The sequence below is a fragment of the Brassica napus genome, chromosome A1 (genome assembly GCF_020379485.1).
Source record: "Brassica napus cultivar Da-Ae chromosome A1, Da-Ae, whole genome shotgun sequence".
NCBI classification, from domain to species: domain Eukaryota; kingdom Viridiplantae; phylum Streptophyta; class Magnoliopsida; order Brassicales; family Brassicaceae; genus Brassica; species Brassica napus.
The window spans coordinates 4,373,236-4,390,343 of NC_063434.1; the positions used below are offsets into that span (position 1 = coordinate 4,373,236).

At 33.0% G+C, this 17,108-nt stretch overlaps 3 protein-coding genes across 3 annotated transcripts; 1 reads left to right on the top strand and 2 right to left on the bottom strand.

The window, feature by feature from the left end:
• Positions 1 to 868: 868 nt before the first annotated feature.
• Positions 869 to 1,925, top strand: LOC106375574 (photosystem I reaction center subunit IV A, chloroplastic-like). Its single transcript, XM_013815526.3, has 3 exons — positions 869 to 1,260; positions 1,530 to 1,595; positions 1,698 to 1,925. Exons 1-3 carry the CDS (start codon positions 1,003 to 1,005, stop codon positions 1,803 to 1,805), a joined length of 432 nt encoding a protein of 143 aa, XP_013670980.1. The 5' UTR covers positions 869 to 1,002; the 3' UTR covers positions 1,806 to 1,925.
• Positions 1,926 to 2,017: 92 nt separating this feature from the next.
• LOC106375573 (glutaredoxin-C5, chloroplastic) lies at positions 2,018 to 3,552 on the bottom strand. Its single transcript, XM_013815525.3, has 5 exons — positions 3,225 to 3,552; positions 3,045 to 3,118; positions 2,533 to 2,607; positions 2,360 to 2,386; positions 2,018 to 2,259 (listed from the first exon to the last, which is right to left on the bottom strand). The coding sequence occupies exons 1-5, from the start codon at positions 3,491 to 3,493 to the stop codon at positions 2,183 to 2,185; spliced, it is 522 nt and encodes a 173-aa protein (XP_013670979.2). The 5' UTR covers positions 3,494 to 3,552; the 3' UTR covers positions 2,018 to 2,182.
• Positions 3,553 to 8,131: 4,579 nt separating this feature from the next.
• Positions 8,132 to 10,926, bottom strand: LOC106372559 (probable indole-3-pyruvate monooxygenase YUCCA8). The gene is made up of 3 exons (XM_013812806.3): positions 9,930 to 10,926; positions 9,457 to 9,828; positions 8,132 to 9,339 (listed from the first exon to the last, which is right to left on the bottom strand). The coding sequence occupies exons 1-3, from the start codon at positions 10,758 to 10,760 to the stop codon at positions 9,106 to 9,108; spliced, it is 1,437 nt and encodes a 478-aa protein (XP_013668260.3). The 5' UTR covers positions 10,761 to 10,926; the 3' UTR covers positions 8,132 to 9,105.
• Positions 10,927 to 17,108: the final 6,182 nt, after the last annotated feature.

Here is a 17,108-nt window from a genome sequence, read left to right on the forward strand (position 1 = left end):
AGAAAAATAGAGAGATTTGTTTGATGCATTATTACTGATCTTAATAAGGGTTTTTGATTCTTCTATGTCGTGTATTGTCTATTACTGTACTACAACATTATAAATTATAACGTGTACAGTTTGGTGCAAGAGCTTTTAGGAACGTTTTACCAAGTTGGTGGAGAATATCCAACGTTAGGGAGCAATTTTGTAGCTAGAATTGCCCAGAAACCTGTTAGGTAATTTGGCTTGAATAAGCATACACTAAGTAAGAACAAATGATGGTAAGATTCAGTTGCAAAGTTGTAACTTGTTTTACTGTGTTTACAAAAGGAGTTGCATCAATGCATCTGGCAGAACAAAAAATAGCCACAACATAAAAGTAAATGCAAACGCATGATTATCAAGGAAAATACGAATATCAAAGTGATGTTGAAATATGCATAAGCAATTGACTGTAGTTTTAACTAATAGTCAAAGAACCAACCATCAGGTCCATCACTTCATTTGTTTGTTTATATATTATATCAATTAATTCATAATATAGAATTTCTCTGGATGTCAAGATGAAATCTGATACAAATATTTACAAGATAAATATTTTGGTATGACAATAGAAGCACCCCACATGCTTATTCTTGGAGCCCCTATGGGCTGTCCAGGAGCTTACGGACATGTGGGCTTTCGATGGGCCGTATTCGGCTGGTTTTATTAACTCCATAATTGCAACAAGAATGCTTCCTTACGGATTAAATTAGAACCAAAAAGCTTTTTTTTATTCCAATTTCCGACCATGCAATAAAATTCATTTTTTTATCTTTAATTCCACGTCATCACATTATCCTTGAGAACGATATGTAATGTACACGTGTCAGATCGCAAGAGGAGGGAAACGATTTTGTTTAACCCAAAACATCTATCACCTCTTTTCTTAGCCGAGCAGATTACAAACCAACAAAACAATCTAAGAACTCACTCTTTCCTGTCTGAACAACAACAAGAAGCAAAAAAGAATCCCCAAAGATGGCGATGATGTCAGCATCTTCAGCCTTTGTTTTGACGTCCAACGTCACGGCGTCCGCAGGCGTTTCCTCGTCCAGGAACTCCGTGTCTTTCTTACCGATGAGAAACGCTGGTTCTAGACTCGTAGTCAGAGCAGCCGAAGATGCGGCTCCTGAAACATCTTCTTCAGAAGGTGCTCCAGCAACTGCCGTGGCTCCGGCTGCAGCTGCCGCCACCAAACCAAAGCCGCCTCCGATCGGCCCTAAGAGAGGGTCCAAGGTCAGCTTAACCTAAACCATATTTGCATCTACTAACATGCACTTACATACGCCAGATTTATCGAATCGATAAGGGCTTCGTATGTCTATGAAAAAATATTATTTGTATTACTTTGATATTCTTTGTTTTTAGTGCAATACTTTAATATACAATTGGTAAATGGTTAGTGAAATGGAGATATATTAACAAAATCATTATGCACAATTGTATTTGAGTTACTTTAGTATTTGGTTAAAGTCGATATTTAAATAAATTGTTCTGGTTCGTAGGTCAAGATCCTAAGGAGAGAATCCTACTGGTTCAAGAACGTTGGATCAGTTGTGGCTGTTGATCAGGTAACACATTGTAGTATCTTATCTAGTTAAAGGTCTAAGCGTCACATATTCATTTTACCACACGATTTGTTTAATTTATCTAACCTGGTTACAAACGTGCAGGACCCGAAGACCAGGTACCCTGTTGTGGTCAGGTTCGCGAAAGTGAATTACGCCAACATATCGACCAACAACTATGCATTAGACGAGATTGAAGAACTCAAAGCTTAAGTGAGAGTAAAAAAAAACAATTGTGTGTTTGGTTTAATGTTTATACCATTCTATCTGTCTGAACTCGACCCGAACCGTATGTACCGAAAAGTTTACCATTTATTTATCTTTCATCTCGAATCGGTTTTCTATAATTCTTTTACAGACTCGCATCATTCTATGAGACTAGTATGGTTCTTTTGCCTGAGCAAGAGATCATTGGTCTCTGGAAATCTCTGCAACTTTACCTCTGTTTATGTATTATTTGAATGATGTTCTAGAATGTGTAGACAAAAGAAATCGCGGTTCAATGTTTACAAAAGAGAGAGAGAAAAGTGGTTAAAACTCCTCCAAGCTCCATATGCAAAAAATCTCCGAAGCCAGTTTCCATCATTTCCTCAAGTCTGATCGGTTTTACCGTTGGCTTCAGCTAACATCAGCTCCAGTTCTCCTTTCCTGTTCAGGTTTACTGTATCTGTAGTACAACAACAAGAAGATAAAGTACGCAGGGTAGGATATAATATTATTCTTGAATGTGGAGAATCTACGACGAAAGAGAGACAGTTGGAACGTACCTGTGCAGCCACCAATGTGCTTGCCTCCTGATCATTAGGAAAAAAGATTAGACACTGTTATGTATTGTCATAAACATTCTTTAGTTTTGTCTATGCGCTCTTGAGTTTTCAAGCAAAGTATTCACAAGTCAATGAGGATATATATTGATGCAAAAGGGTTTTAAACTGCTTACCGACGAACACACTAGGAACAGTGCGTTGCCCAGTAAGTGTTTCCAGTACCTTCTGTAGTTGTGTCCCTTGTGGACCTGAAAAATGAGACAGAGACTCAAAGTAATGGATAAAGAATTTGAATCAAGAAATATCTAAACAATTGCATCTTCAACTGTAGAGAGGACCACACTTACCAAACGAAACATTATTCTAGACTACTAATTCTACAAGAAACAAAAGCATTGTATCACAAATACCAAATGCAGATAAGAACCTCCAAAGTCCAGGAGGAGCTAAAGACAAAGATATGAACTAATTTGAAAAACCAAAAAAAAAAAAACAAATGAAAATTGAGCCTAAAACGCAATACTAATGGATACTTAGAACGCATTGTTCCATCCTTTATCCAAAGCCATTGTCATAATCAAACCAACAAATCAAACTAAGTGACTAATGTAATATTATTCAAAAAAAAAATATATATATATATATATATATATCTTCTTTTATTATAGAAATGTTAAGCACATACCAAGTTCATCCAACTCAACCACCAGTGGCTGAACACCAAGTCTCTTGAACAATGTCTTCACTTCAGAACAGTATCTTCAATACACACCCAACACCACACATATTGTCAACCAAAAGCAACAACATTAAGATCTCAAGAACAGCAAAATTTAAGAGAAATTTGATGAGAAGTGGAACGTACGGGCACCAAGTTTTCGAGTAAACAACGACTGTGTTATCAGCCACCGTTTTCTTCACGCTCTCCTCCATCCCCGATTCGAATGACGAAGAAGACATGGCTCGAACAGAACACGTCTGCTTTAGAGAACATTTCTTGAGAGGAGATCCGACGGAGTTTCTGAAACCGAAGCTTATCAGAGACACCGAATAAGAAGTTGAAGAGGAGATTGAAGGAAACGAATCTCGAGGCGAAGATGCAAGCTTCAGTGGGTTGAAAGCTGTGACTGCCATGGCTATTTTCTGACCCTTAGGATTCTGGGAAAGCCGACAGATTCTTGGAGCTTATCGTTTGCGTGGTACTTGTTGTCTCTCCTACGACCGTACTCAATGGGCCTTAATGGGCTTTACTTCTGTATAATTTTGTTTTGTTTAATTAATGGTTCTCGCCACTAATGGGCCTTATACCCTCAAATCCATACCCGCGAACAATAGATGCACACTTAAGAAATACTAAAATTTGCTTCTTTTTTAACAACATTTGCTTTTTATTTATTTATTGGGGTTTTATCTTAAAATATATAACATTTTTTTTATAATAACTTGCGTCTTAAACTTTTTATGTTTATATAATTGAATCAAAAATTAGTCAGAACAATTGTAAAATTTTTAGAGTTTTCTTATAATTCGTTTTGATGAATGTTTATGAAAAAAATAATTGAATTGAACGTCTAGGTGTATTCGAAGTTCGAACATTGTAGAGCCTATTATATTTTGGCAAGGCAGCAAGTCAGATAATTATTTATTGCTGTTCCTTCCATCGACTTCTTGTAATTTTTACATTGCGAATACAATCTTTTACCAAGTTCTTTTGGCAAGTTTTATAGTTGTTAATTCGCGTGTGCATATTTCATTCATTATGATCAAGAGTGTAAACTGTCTAATCACATGTTCATATCTACTGACAATTGTATGTGATTCCTGCATGTGGACCAGTTGATCATTTGGACTTTGGCTAGCTCCGATGCTTTATCTGACTTGAAATTTGCCAAAAGAAAAAAAAAATCTTTACCAGAAAATATGCTCACCACCACAATTAGTCGAACGTTTTGGCGAAACACAACTATTAAATCCAAAAAATTTGTCGTTTACACGAAGATGCCATAACAAAAAAAAAATCGTGAGAAAGTTGTGATTTTAAAGAAACAACTCATCTATGGACCTACCTTGATAAGATCATGTGGGGACTTTTGACTAGTTGTAACGTCATGGGTTCGAATTATTTCATTGTTACTCGTTTTGTTATTTGTCTAGATCCCACCAACATCTTCTTCATTCATTTATAGCCCAAATCTTTGTTCTACTGACATGCATCTACATATAGTATATCTGAACACATTTGATATGTACATGATATATATATATATATATATATATATATATATATATATCACACACACTAAGATAACCCATTTTAATTATAAACAATTGTATCATAAAACGGGCTAGAAGAATTGGTAAGTATCCTCACTTGTTCAAGTTCTTGTGTTGTCCGAGTCCATCCATGTGTATATATGTATATTCAAGATTGACAATTGCCTCAAAGGAAATGATTAAAAAAATCAGGGTATATGTATCATACCTGATTCAAGTATATATTTCAGGTATTAAAATAATGTATAAAATTAGAGTTTAAGACGTCCTATATAAAAATTTAGGTGTTGACTAAAACATACAAGTTTTAGGATGAACTTGAATATCAAACCCACATAGAAATTTTGTCTAGTATATCAATTCTGTACCCATATCTATCACTTCAGAGACCTGATTTTCTGGATATTTTCAGATTTTCTCAAGGTGATCAAGATTGAGAGAAAGAAATTGGAAAATGAATCTTTAATGTAAGTGTGGAAGAAGAGTTAGTTTAAATACATGTAAATCACTCTGGACACTAAACCAACTATTTAACCATAGTAAACCAGCTATATACACTCTATTAGATATCTATAAAAAAAATCGGAAAGAACTGAACTGAATCTCGAGCCGGTTCGGAACTAAAATGCTCAGACAAACACAATATATACATTATATGATGTGTGTGGGGTTGCAGGCACAAGAAAAAGTGATACAGAGACATGGGCGCGCTAGTTATTCATTAGAAAGTTTACCCATATCCCAATGATTAAAACCATGTACGTTTGAATTATTACTCTTGACGTACCTGTTTAGAGTAAAGAACTAAATTTGAGAAACTAAATTTATATATCGACGTAGATAAACTTATAATTTCTTGATGAACTTGTTGGAGAAGTCATTCGTACTAGCTCGTATAACATACATTATCTATTAATTTCTTTCGGTGCATGTCTTAATCGTTGGACTTGTAAAAATGAGTTAATTTTTTTTTGAGCAAAAAATGAATTACTTAATTAAATTGAACTTTTAAACATTGCGCGTGGTAAGAGGAAGTGCTTGTTTTTTTTTTTTTTTTTTTTTTTTTTTTGTCACTAAATGAGGAAGTGCTTGTTGGTTTCTTCTTTCTTGTGTTTAGTGTAGAGGATCGGAGTATCTTTCTTTTTCCCCAAGAGGTAGTTCATCTAACAGACATAGGCATGTGAGAGGAACAAACCCTAGTTTTTTTTTTTTTGCACACTGGTAATTTGTATGGTGGACAATATGGGCCCTTGAACATGAGTGATTTTTTCATTGGAGAATTTGTGACCATTCCCATGTGTTACCCTTTTACTCTTTGTCATTGTTATCCTCAAATCAAATCTCACCTGATATTGATCAGTATATACCTACTTTCTTATATTCTAATCAACAGTAAAAGCGTCAATTATGGTCTAGTCTAAACTGACGATCTGATTGTATAAAACAATCCCAAAGGGTATTTAAAATTTAGGATCATATGTAATCGATTTTTGGTTAATTGGATAGTCAGACTAAACCGAAATATATGCGATCATGTGAAGGTTATGGTCGAAAATGTCAAGTTGATATGATGCATGACAACTTTAAACCAAAGTCGTATAAAATCTTAGTACGCAATATAAAAAATGCAAATGACCTTGAATGTAAGTCGACGCATATCTACCTATATGTGATAGATTCCTAGCTAGCTAGGTCTTCAAAACCATGATATATAACTAGAATCTAAGATGATGCCCTATCTAGCTAAGTTTTTTGCTAACGTAACGAAAATTGATTGAGGAATATTATGTATGAATGTGAGGTGACAAGTGACTAATATAGCAAAGACAAAGAAGAAAGCAAAAAGAGTAATGGTCACTCGAAATCAACATTTCCGTGTAGTTTCTAAATAGGTAACATGAGGTGTGGGTACATGCGAGTCTAGATGATGATCTCCATGGCCTTTGAAATAGACTTCACGTATATGCATTATATATATATGATAAATATATAGTCATAGTCATCAGAATTCCTCCTTCCAAGATATTATAGACATATCCAGTTCAAGTATTTTGGTGGAACTTTAAATTTACTACTTATGGAGCTAGATTCCCTTTTTTCTTGAATCGATACACTGTCAATAAAATATGATTTTGACGTCTATTTGAAGACACTCCTTATGTGTACATGATTCTCTACCAAGGTATCAAAAAATTTACGAGGTTTTTAATTTTAAAAACCCAACTATCGTTATTTTCCATCAAAGAGGATAATGATTTTGCAATATTAAAAGGATAACATAAACCAGCAAGAAAATGTATATAAAAAAAACTGAAATGCGAATTATTACAAACTCCACATATCGATAATAATTATAATAATAAATGTACAAATGATGTGGTCGAAATTGGTTTGAACTTTGAACTGATGGCTTTATCCTTTGACGTTGGACATAGGCCGATCTACATCTGATGTGACATTGTAAGATCTCTTTTATTAATGGATCTAAATTAACATTGGACCCAACACATGTGGGTTTTAATGTCATTAGAAATCGTATTTACTTTTTTTTCTTCTACTTTTTTTCTTAAGAAATTGTTCAACATATAAATTGTAATTTTTATTTAGATTACGGAAATTCCGTGCTTTCTAATTCCGTGATTATTAAGACTTTGCTTTGCCTGAAAATTGTTAATAATAATATATTTTATAAGAAACCTCTAAACTACCATTGTCGATGTTTAATCTTTCAAAAATATCAAAATATTATATCTTAAAAAGTATAACACATCACCATGAATATGTGATTTGGTTTATACGTACTGTGCTTATACTTAATTTTATACAAATCATGTCAAGTTTCATGAGTTTTAACTCAAATTAGTTGATAATAAGTAGAATGCATTGATCAAAACAAATGAGTGGAATGATATATTATAGGGACAAGTATAAGTATTAGAATTTTTGGTTTGGGACCGAATCCAATTTTTGAGTGGATCAGCTATGCTCAGTTAGATATATTAACTTCTGGTATCATTTAGGTTTATGAGTTTTGAACATCGGGTTATTCACGTTTATACACATTGGCATACATGTTTATCAATTAGCCAGTGGTTATAGTTTAGTTAGTATGCTGTGATATTGGCCAGCGTTGGACACTGTTTTCTATGTTCAGAATAACTTCGATTGAAGAAAACTTAATTACCTAATTTGAAGAATGTACATATTATCCTTCCGTGCAAAGCGGAAATTGATGCATGAACCACGACATTAATAATTGCACTAATGAATAAAATCGAATGTAAAGTGGGAGTTAATTATACGTTCTGTTACCCACATAAAATACCTAGCTATCACATGCATGTGAAAATAATTTTTAATTAAATTTAATTTAAAATTGTTAAAGAATCGTATTAACTAGTTTGAAATTTGCTTTTCCTAATTTGGTTATATGAAAGAAGGTACTGCCATGAGTTTAGTCAAGCAACTATGCGTAGTTAATCAAAGTGTTTAGCAAATAGTAATAAGTAAGGAATATGAATCCTACATTCCATGGAGACGCCATACACCGTTAGTTCAGTTGGTCAACACCTTTTTTTTTTTTTTGAATTATACAGAGGTATCCAGGCTCCACATAAGTGGTCTAGACTAATCACGTGTTGCCACGTGTCGGTCCTCTGTCCCTGACGATGCCGAAATGTTAATTCTCCAGTGGCTGGAATTCGAACCCAGGTGGCGGTACTCGCAGTTGTAAGCCTTTTACCACTAGAGCTAGAAGTCCCGGTTGGTCAACACCTCTTCACTCATTCTTCTTCTTGTTTTGGCCCTAGTTATGATTTGTTTCTACACTTTTGATTCTAGACGTTCTTTGGTTTTTAGTACATAAAATTAACATTTCAAGTTGTCAAAAAAAAAAAATTAACATTTCAAAAGAAAAATGTCATTTTAAAGTTATTGCCAATTTTGGCTCTTCAAATTTGACGTTAAGTCCTGCATTTTTAAATCAATACTAGAGTCATGTTTGTAGTAAGATTCGAACCGTGACTTCAAAAATGAATCATAATGTCAAAGGGAGTTTGTTCAATACCGAAATAGAATAATAGGCTAGACTCTTTGTTAACAGATGAAAAGTAAGATAGCTCGACATAACAGTATAAAAGATGGTAAGCTGAAATTAAAACAGTTTTTTACTTTTATAAATATGAGAAAATTGTATACAAAATAGATGTCGAAACTATGCTAATTAGGACCAACAAACGAATCAAATAACCCCCAAAAAGTTAACTGTAAATTGTAAAAAAAAAAAAAAAAAGGCCACATCATCCTCTGTTTACACAAAACGCCCAAAACAACAAGTGGAGGAGGTAACAAAAAAACAAACACACACAACACCCTTTGATTCACTTTGGGTCTTCTTCAGAGAGGGCTCTTCTTCTTTACTTCTCTAAGATGTAATCTGTATCCGTCCTAAAACTCTAAACATTCTCCTAGCATTAGAACTGTTGAGAGATACATCTTCGATGACTAGCCGTCGAGCGTTTTGTGGGTTGCTTTGTTTCTAGTTTCCAAACTGAGCCTATGTCTTGTGCGATGTTTACCGCGTCCATTGACGCACCTGAGAGCCCTCTCCTCGTGAACCCAACCGCATACAACCCGGTCCTTCCCTTCCAACCGCTGTTTCCAATCGCTGTTTTCGGGAAACCATTCTTTGCAAAGAACTCACTTTCCTATAACAAACAAACAAACACAAAACAAATCAGTACATATGAACAAAACAACACAGACCCGGTTTGGTTCAACCAAACCCGGTTATCAAAATTTAAAATTTTGTTTTGTTTTCTCACCTGTAGCCAATAAGGAACGTTGCTGCGATAACCAGTAGCGAGTACCACCGAGTCGACATCGAGTTCCTCTCCATTAACAAGCTCGACTCTGTTTCCGTTAAACCTTTTGACTCCTGGAACCACATCGATCTTTCCCGACCGGATCTTCTCTAAAGCTCCGATGTCAAGAACCGGCGTCTTCCCTTTCGCGCTCTTTAGCTCCATCGGACCCATCTTCGGTCGTTTCAAACCGTACTTCTCGATGTTTCCAAGCACGAACCAACACAACACCAACAATATCTTGTCCACTAGCCATAAAGGAAACCACTTCAGCATCTTCATGGCAAGCTCAAACGTAGACTTCCCCATTATTTCTCTCGGCATCACATGAACCTGATTTTTAAAAAAAATTAAACTTTGATCAGTCTTTGATTATATTTTTATAGTTTCAAAAATAAAAGATTAAATTTTTATTATAAAAGTTAATGACTTACGGAGCTTCTAACGACCATGGAAGGCTTAGCGAAATGATTAGCAAGATCAAGAGAAACCTCCATGCCGGAGTTTCCACAACCAACGACCAACACTTTCTTCCCGGCGAACTTCTCGCCGGACTTGTAATCACAAGCGTGGACCACCTCCCCGGTAAACTCAGAAAGCCCTTCAATCTCCGGCATCACCCTCTCCGCATTCTCTCCCGTAGCCACCACAAGCCACCGGCAAATATACTCCACCTCCGTCCGAGTCGACTCAGCGTCCGACACGGTCTTGACTCGCCACAGCCCGCTTGTCTCGTCGAACCGAGCGGTCTGCACGCACTCGTTGAACTTAGGGCTGATATCGAACCGCGAGGCGTAAGACTCGAGATAATCGATGAACTGTCGTTTCGTGGGGTACTCCGGGAAGCTCTCCGGGAAGGGCATTTTCGGTAATTGGCAGAACTGCTTGGGGAGGTGAAGCTTGAGACGATCGTATGTTCTTTTTTGCCATAGGGAAGCGATACAGTCTGCTCTCTCGAGAACCACGAAAGGAACGCTTTGTTCCCTCAGACAAGCGGCTGTGGCTAGACCGGACGGTCCTGCTCCGACGATAACCGGTCCGTTGACCCAAATGCACCGGTTAGTAGCTGCTTCTTGATCATTATCTATCAAACGAAACATATTCTCCATTTTTTCTTTAAAATTTTCTTTAACGAGTTTTTGAAGTTGAAGGTTTAATTTGTAGAGGGAGATTGAAGCAATGAAGGTTATATTGTAAATGGTTTTGAACTTGGAATGAAGATAGTGTTTGGAGGTTATGATGCTTATATAGAAGGAAGATACCATGTGGCGTTGAATATTTTTCACAAGACGATATTTATTTTATTAGTATAATAATCATAATGGTGAGCTTCTCATATAGTATTCTTTTAACTAGTTATAATAACTGACTATTTGTGATTGGTTAGAGCTGAAGTACATTGATTATGATTTATTTCTAATAAACAAGTTAGCTAATGGTGTGTGACGGTTGAGCACTTGTAATAAACAGTGGTAATGCTTGAGGACGAAGTAATATTTCAACCGACCATTGTTGTGTGTTACTCATTACACATCTGTTAATTTAAGGTAAGTTATAAACTAACATTACCTTCCCTGGTAAAATAAATGTGTTAATTAAGTAACTTTTGGTAAGGCGTTTAATAGAAAAGGAAGTGATGGAATTAGGGAGCAACGATGGTGACTCGTCTTTGATTGGAACTGATTTTCGTGGGACCCAAAAGAGGAAGCCACGTGGGGAAGTAGATGATGACGTGGACTGGACAGCCACGTGGAGAGGATGAGGAGCCAAGCTGTTTGGTATGTGGAACCAAACAACTAAAACCACATCAAGCCCATTCCCTGCCATTAAGCTTCTCCACTGTTTTTTTTTTGGTCCCGCCATCTCCACAATTTTCATTTTTTTCTACAAATATGAAAATTCTAATTTGAAATAATATTCTTTTAATGTTTGGAAACATACATAGTAGATAATACCTGATATTTTTGCAATACGTAATGATAGGTACGGAAAATGTGATTATAACATCATATCAATAGGTACATTTTCTGCTTATAATTCAAAATCCAAATTAAAGAGTAGGTACATTATTACAGAAGTTAGAGTATCCACATAGGTTCTTGCAAATTTGACAAAACTAATATAACAAAATATTATTTGAGTATCTAAATTTTTTTTTAATGTAACTACAAACAACTAAAACCACATCAAGCCCATTCCCTGCCATTAAGCTTCTCCACTGTTTTTTTTTTGGTCCCGCCATCTCCACAATTTTCATTTTTTTCTACAAATATGAAAATTCTAATTTGAAATAATATTCTTTTAATGTTTGGAAACATACATAGTAGATAATACCTGATATTTTTGCAATACGTAATGATAGGTACGGAAAATGTGATTATAACATCATATCAATAGGTACATTTTCTGCTTATAATTCAAAATCCAAATTAAAGAGTAGGTACATTATTACAGAAGTTAGAGTATCCACATAGGTTCTTGCAAATTTGACAAAACTAATATAACAAAATATTATTTGAGTATCTAAATTTTTTTTAATGTAACTACAACATCTTAAGTTCAAAAAAAAAAAAAAACTACAACATCTTTAATGTATTATTCTATACTTTTCAAAATAGCATCTATATAATGAAGCTGAAGTTCTAGAATAATAAGTAAAAAATGGTCACACGATTTCATTTTTTAAATAATCATTTTTACTTCATTACATAATGAAAAAGTAGAATTGATTTTTTTTACTTTGAACTTTTTAGAATTAAAATAGAGTGTGACTGAAGATGTTATTTCTTATTTTTTGACATCGATTGAAATGTTATTAAAAGAGGTAAATTTCTGAAAAAAAGCTTAATTACCTATACATATTTTCCAAGCTTTATCATATTATAGAAATGTCGACATCTCCAAACTTTTATAGGATACTTCATCTCTATTTCAAAATAGTTGATGTTTTGGCTGAATGTACAAAAATTAAAATATACACATTTTCTAAAAAATAACATTAAAAATATTAAATAAATTTAATCCAGTCGATCATCAAACATACTATAAAACATCATTGGTCACACAGTTTTCAATGAACTTTAAACTAATTAAAAAATATCAAACATTATGTATTTTGAAACATAAATAACTCTTCAAAACATCATCTATTATGAAACGGATAGAGTATTTCATATTAAAATTAAATTAGGCAATAGAATCCATCAAAATAAAATATATGATAGGTTAAGGAAGGCTCTATTAACTTTATTAAAGTATAAATAATACGATTATAGCTTTTGTAACTAGCTAAACCTATGCTAGCCAAGTGATGGTGACTAACTTAGTTGCAATGATAATATCTTTTTCGCTTCATTGGAACTTGAAATCACAATTGTAAAGTGCGTTTAACAAAGTACACCAAAAAAGGCACTCGTATTGGTGGCTATGAGTTAAGTTTTTGAGTTTGTCAAAAGAAAAAGCTATTTGCATTTTAAAAATATTGGATCCCACCAAAACCCACTAGATGGGATTGTGGAAGGAAGAAACCTAAAATTAGAGATGTAAAGCCATGTGCACGGAACCTTGATTCCATGGAGCTTTCTCTTCTTTTCATGTCACAACATTTTGGAAGCTTTGAGTTTGGCATATCTATATATACGTACGCGCATATACAAAATAACCAATATGCACTCATTTTAATGTTATTTACTTCAGCAGGTTAAAACAGTGTTATTTCATCGATGTCGGATTGAATTTTAAATCTCGTCTGGAAAAGAGATTCACTCTAGTTAAACTTTTTTTTTGTTCCACCCACTCTAGTTAAGCTGATCCTGATCCTTTGTTCGGAAAGACTAAAATATACATAGTACTTCACGGTTTTAAACAATACATTCACCTTTTCTATAAAGAATAGCAGTTTGGGATATGGGTCACTAGAAAAGCTTATTAGGTATGAATCAATGAATTATCATCGTGCATGAGTCACGACCACTTAGATAAAAGAAACGTACCAAACACTTTTATTGTTATTACACTATTAATGTGTTAATTAGATATTAACCACTTATTCAGAAAGCCTTTATTATTTATGTGATAGAGAGGGCGAAAGAGTGTTTCCCAATGTCGATCCCTTTATTGTACGATCTTTTGTATACTGATTTTTGGTTTTTGTCGTTGGATGCTTGTAATGACTTCGCGTTATTTCATATGCCAACTATACATTTTTCTTCTCTCCTATGCCAGTTTTATCTAAGGATAGGTACTATTTTACTTTAGGGAAAATAAGTTAAACAACACTGGCTTAAAAGAAAAGGAAGAAGGCATTCAATAGTATATGTTTACTATTACAACGAATAAAGAAATAATTAAGCTATACTTTGCTTTCAGTCTTTCTAGGTTTGTTGTAGAACATACTTTCTCCATTTTTGAAAGACCTTTTTCTCTCAGTTATGGAGAAGTCTTACTCTTATTTTGTTCTACGATATCTTTAAATCTAAGACAAATATTTGATAATCTTTGTGACATATCCACAGTCATAAATCAGTTCTTCCCCCAAAGTGTAGTTACCTTAAACTTGAATTAAGTTATGTTAGCATTGTGAATTATTGATTAAAAAAATAACACTTTGATAGTGATAGCTTGAATTATTTGCAATCATGCTTTCAAATGAAGTAAAAAAAAAGATATATAATGGTTTGTTTCATGCATTTTTAAGAATTTATGCATTTTAAAGAATTTATAGTCCCTTGATAGTGATAGCAAATTTAATAATTTTTTAAAATTGAACAAATGCTTTTTTAAAAGAATTTTAACGAAATTGGTAGCAAATGACTTAGGGCTGGCTATATGTTTGAACTTAAAATTAAAGAATTAAAACGAGTTAAGTTTAGTATCTCAAAGTACTAAATAAACAAATATGAACGATAATCGATTAAGTGGTCACGCGGAAGGAGAAAAGGAGAAATATGAAATCATTGTGATATGAAAAGGAATCGCTTCATCAGAATTAGGCGTAAAGTGCAAACTGCAGCTCATTCGCCGCAGAAAGTTGTAAATTTTACTTAATTAGTTGTAATCATAAAAAGCTATACTATCCATTATATAAGTATATATATTGCTTCGTTTCCTACAAATGGCGGTGCACTTCTATCTCAAAGTATTACTATATTATGGTATAACTTATACTGTTGGTACCTATTAAGTTATTCCAGAATACTCTTTAAGAAGTATATACTCTTCTTTGGATTTTGAAGTTGTCTTTAATTCAGTTTATTAAATATTTATACTCCACTTTCATAAAAATTCATATCAAAAGATTACATTCATGTTTGAATCACCTTTTTTACAAAACTCGAAATTATAACTACATAAAAATTTCAGCCATATCTGTTTTGTTATTAACTTTTGAGATAGATTTTTAAGTTATTTAAATATTTATTACTAGTAATATTCAGGAAATAAAAAAAATCAAAGCACCAATATATAACAGTACACATAGAACATATTTACAGTCAAATATATTTTATAGTTTAAAACAAAATGTTATATCAAAATAAAAATTATCAAAATTCTGAATATTTAAACATTTGTGTCTTTTATCAGCAATGCACAAAATAATAATTTAGGATTACGCTCAGAGAATAATTGTAAAGGAAGCGATTCCCGAGATTAGTTCAGCTTTTCCTGATTACCAACTGATTTATGCAATGATGAAAGAACTCTTTTAAGAAAAAAATAAAAAGAATCTTTTTGTTTATTATTGCATGTATTTCTTTTTACTTATTTGATCAATCAAGCTAAATACTTTTTCTTTAAAGCAATTAGCAACTGTATGGTCATTAGACCGCATTAAGTAAGTTCTTTGGAATCGTCTTCGAAATAATGTATCCGATGGTTTTGATTGGTCATATGTAAAGCGTACTACAGTCTACAGAATAACCGAAGATTTTGCTCTTTCACGAGTTTTTATTATCACAAGATTTTGCACAATCACGATGTTTATTCATTTATTTTTCCTGCAAATTTTAATGGCAAGTAGGAATATTAAGATAATAGTATAATGAAAGGATCAAATATGCACATTCTTTTACGATTCATCGTTTTATTATATATTTCAAGTTTTAACACCTACACAGTACATATACCTTAAGAAAATATAAACTTCGATAAATATATGAAAGTAATAACAAAAGTATCTATGCATTTGCAAAATATAATGCCCCAAAAGATAACATGTCACATGAAAACCTTGGATTGTATTTGAAAATAACCATAGAGAGAGGAATAAATAAACTTGACGAAAAAAAACTTGACGAATATATAGGAGCCAAATAAAAATATTAACTAATCAATTTTAGTACGCTTCATTTATATGTAAACGACTGACAATTTAGAAGTTTAAAACCCCCTAGATTTCCAAGATCTTGTGAAACTACTCCTCCCATACATTACTCAGATCTGACTATCACTATACCCGGTGTGTTAATAATGGAGGACCTCATAAAATTGATTTCCGAATATATGGTCGTTTTGTTTTGAATTTTCTTTTGTGATCGTAGTAAGCATATGGATGTTAGTTAATTAATATATATTTTTATTGAGAGAGTTTCAAGATAGGAAATCTTAATAAGAATTAGCAAATTACGGATTTTGTTTTTGCCAACAATAAAAACTACAAAAGTGTATAATATTTCTTGTTTAATAAACTCAATTGCTCCTCGTTTCCGAATTTTAAATGGTGATGTTCGGCAAATTGTGTCAAGTAGAAGGATCATATCTCAAGAAGGGATCGTTCTTGAAACATTTGACAGCTTAATTGGTCTGAAAATTTTGATCTTAGTGAACTGTTAAAGATTATAACTGATATATTTATTAGATAAGTCTCCTGTGTGGTCTAACCAATATGATATATTTTATGATGACGGCAATTCGGCAAACCAGATACCAATCTGATATTAGTTTTTTATTTTTGCATAAATTAAGAAACGCAAATGCCTTTCTAACATACGGATGTTTGATCAGAACTTGCATATAGATGTTCATATGTGGCAGAACAACATGAGAGCTGATAATCTGATTCAACTGTATGACAGATTTGAAGGATTTTATCTTAACCTGTGTAATGTGTATCCGACTACATTAATCATGGATTAACTTAAATTTACTTGAGATTAAATTTAATCAACTTTACTCTGCAAGGCAAAACTGATAAACAATAAATCTTTAAGATAATGTTTTCAATTTTTTTTTTAACAACATTTTCAAATTGTTATATATGTACATCTAAACCTAATAAAATTTAATGATATATAGGCTATAGCTACACCAATGATATATGTACATAATGAATATGTAATCTGATTGGTATGATAAAGTAGTTGAAACATTTCTTTAACATCTAATCTATTAATCTAATTTAGGTTCTTATTTTTATCTACTATTAACAAATTATAGTTGAACCACTTAAAAAATTAGTTAGTATGATATATTTGATTATTTACATTAGTAACAAACTAACTATAAATTTGAATTTTATTTTAGTTAGTTATAACAAAATTTGTTGAGATAGAATCTAACAAAATTTCACTAAAAATTCAAATGTTTTTATAAATAACACATCAATTAATTTCGTA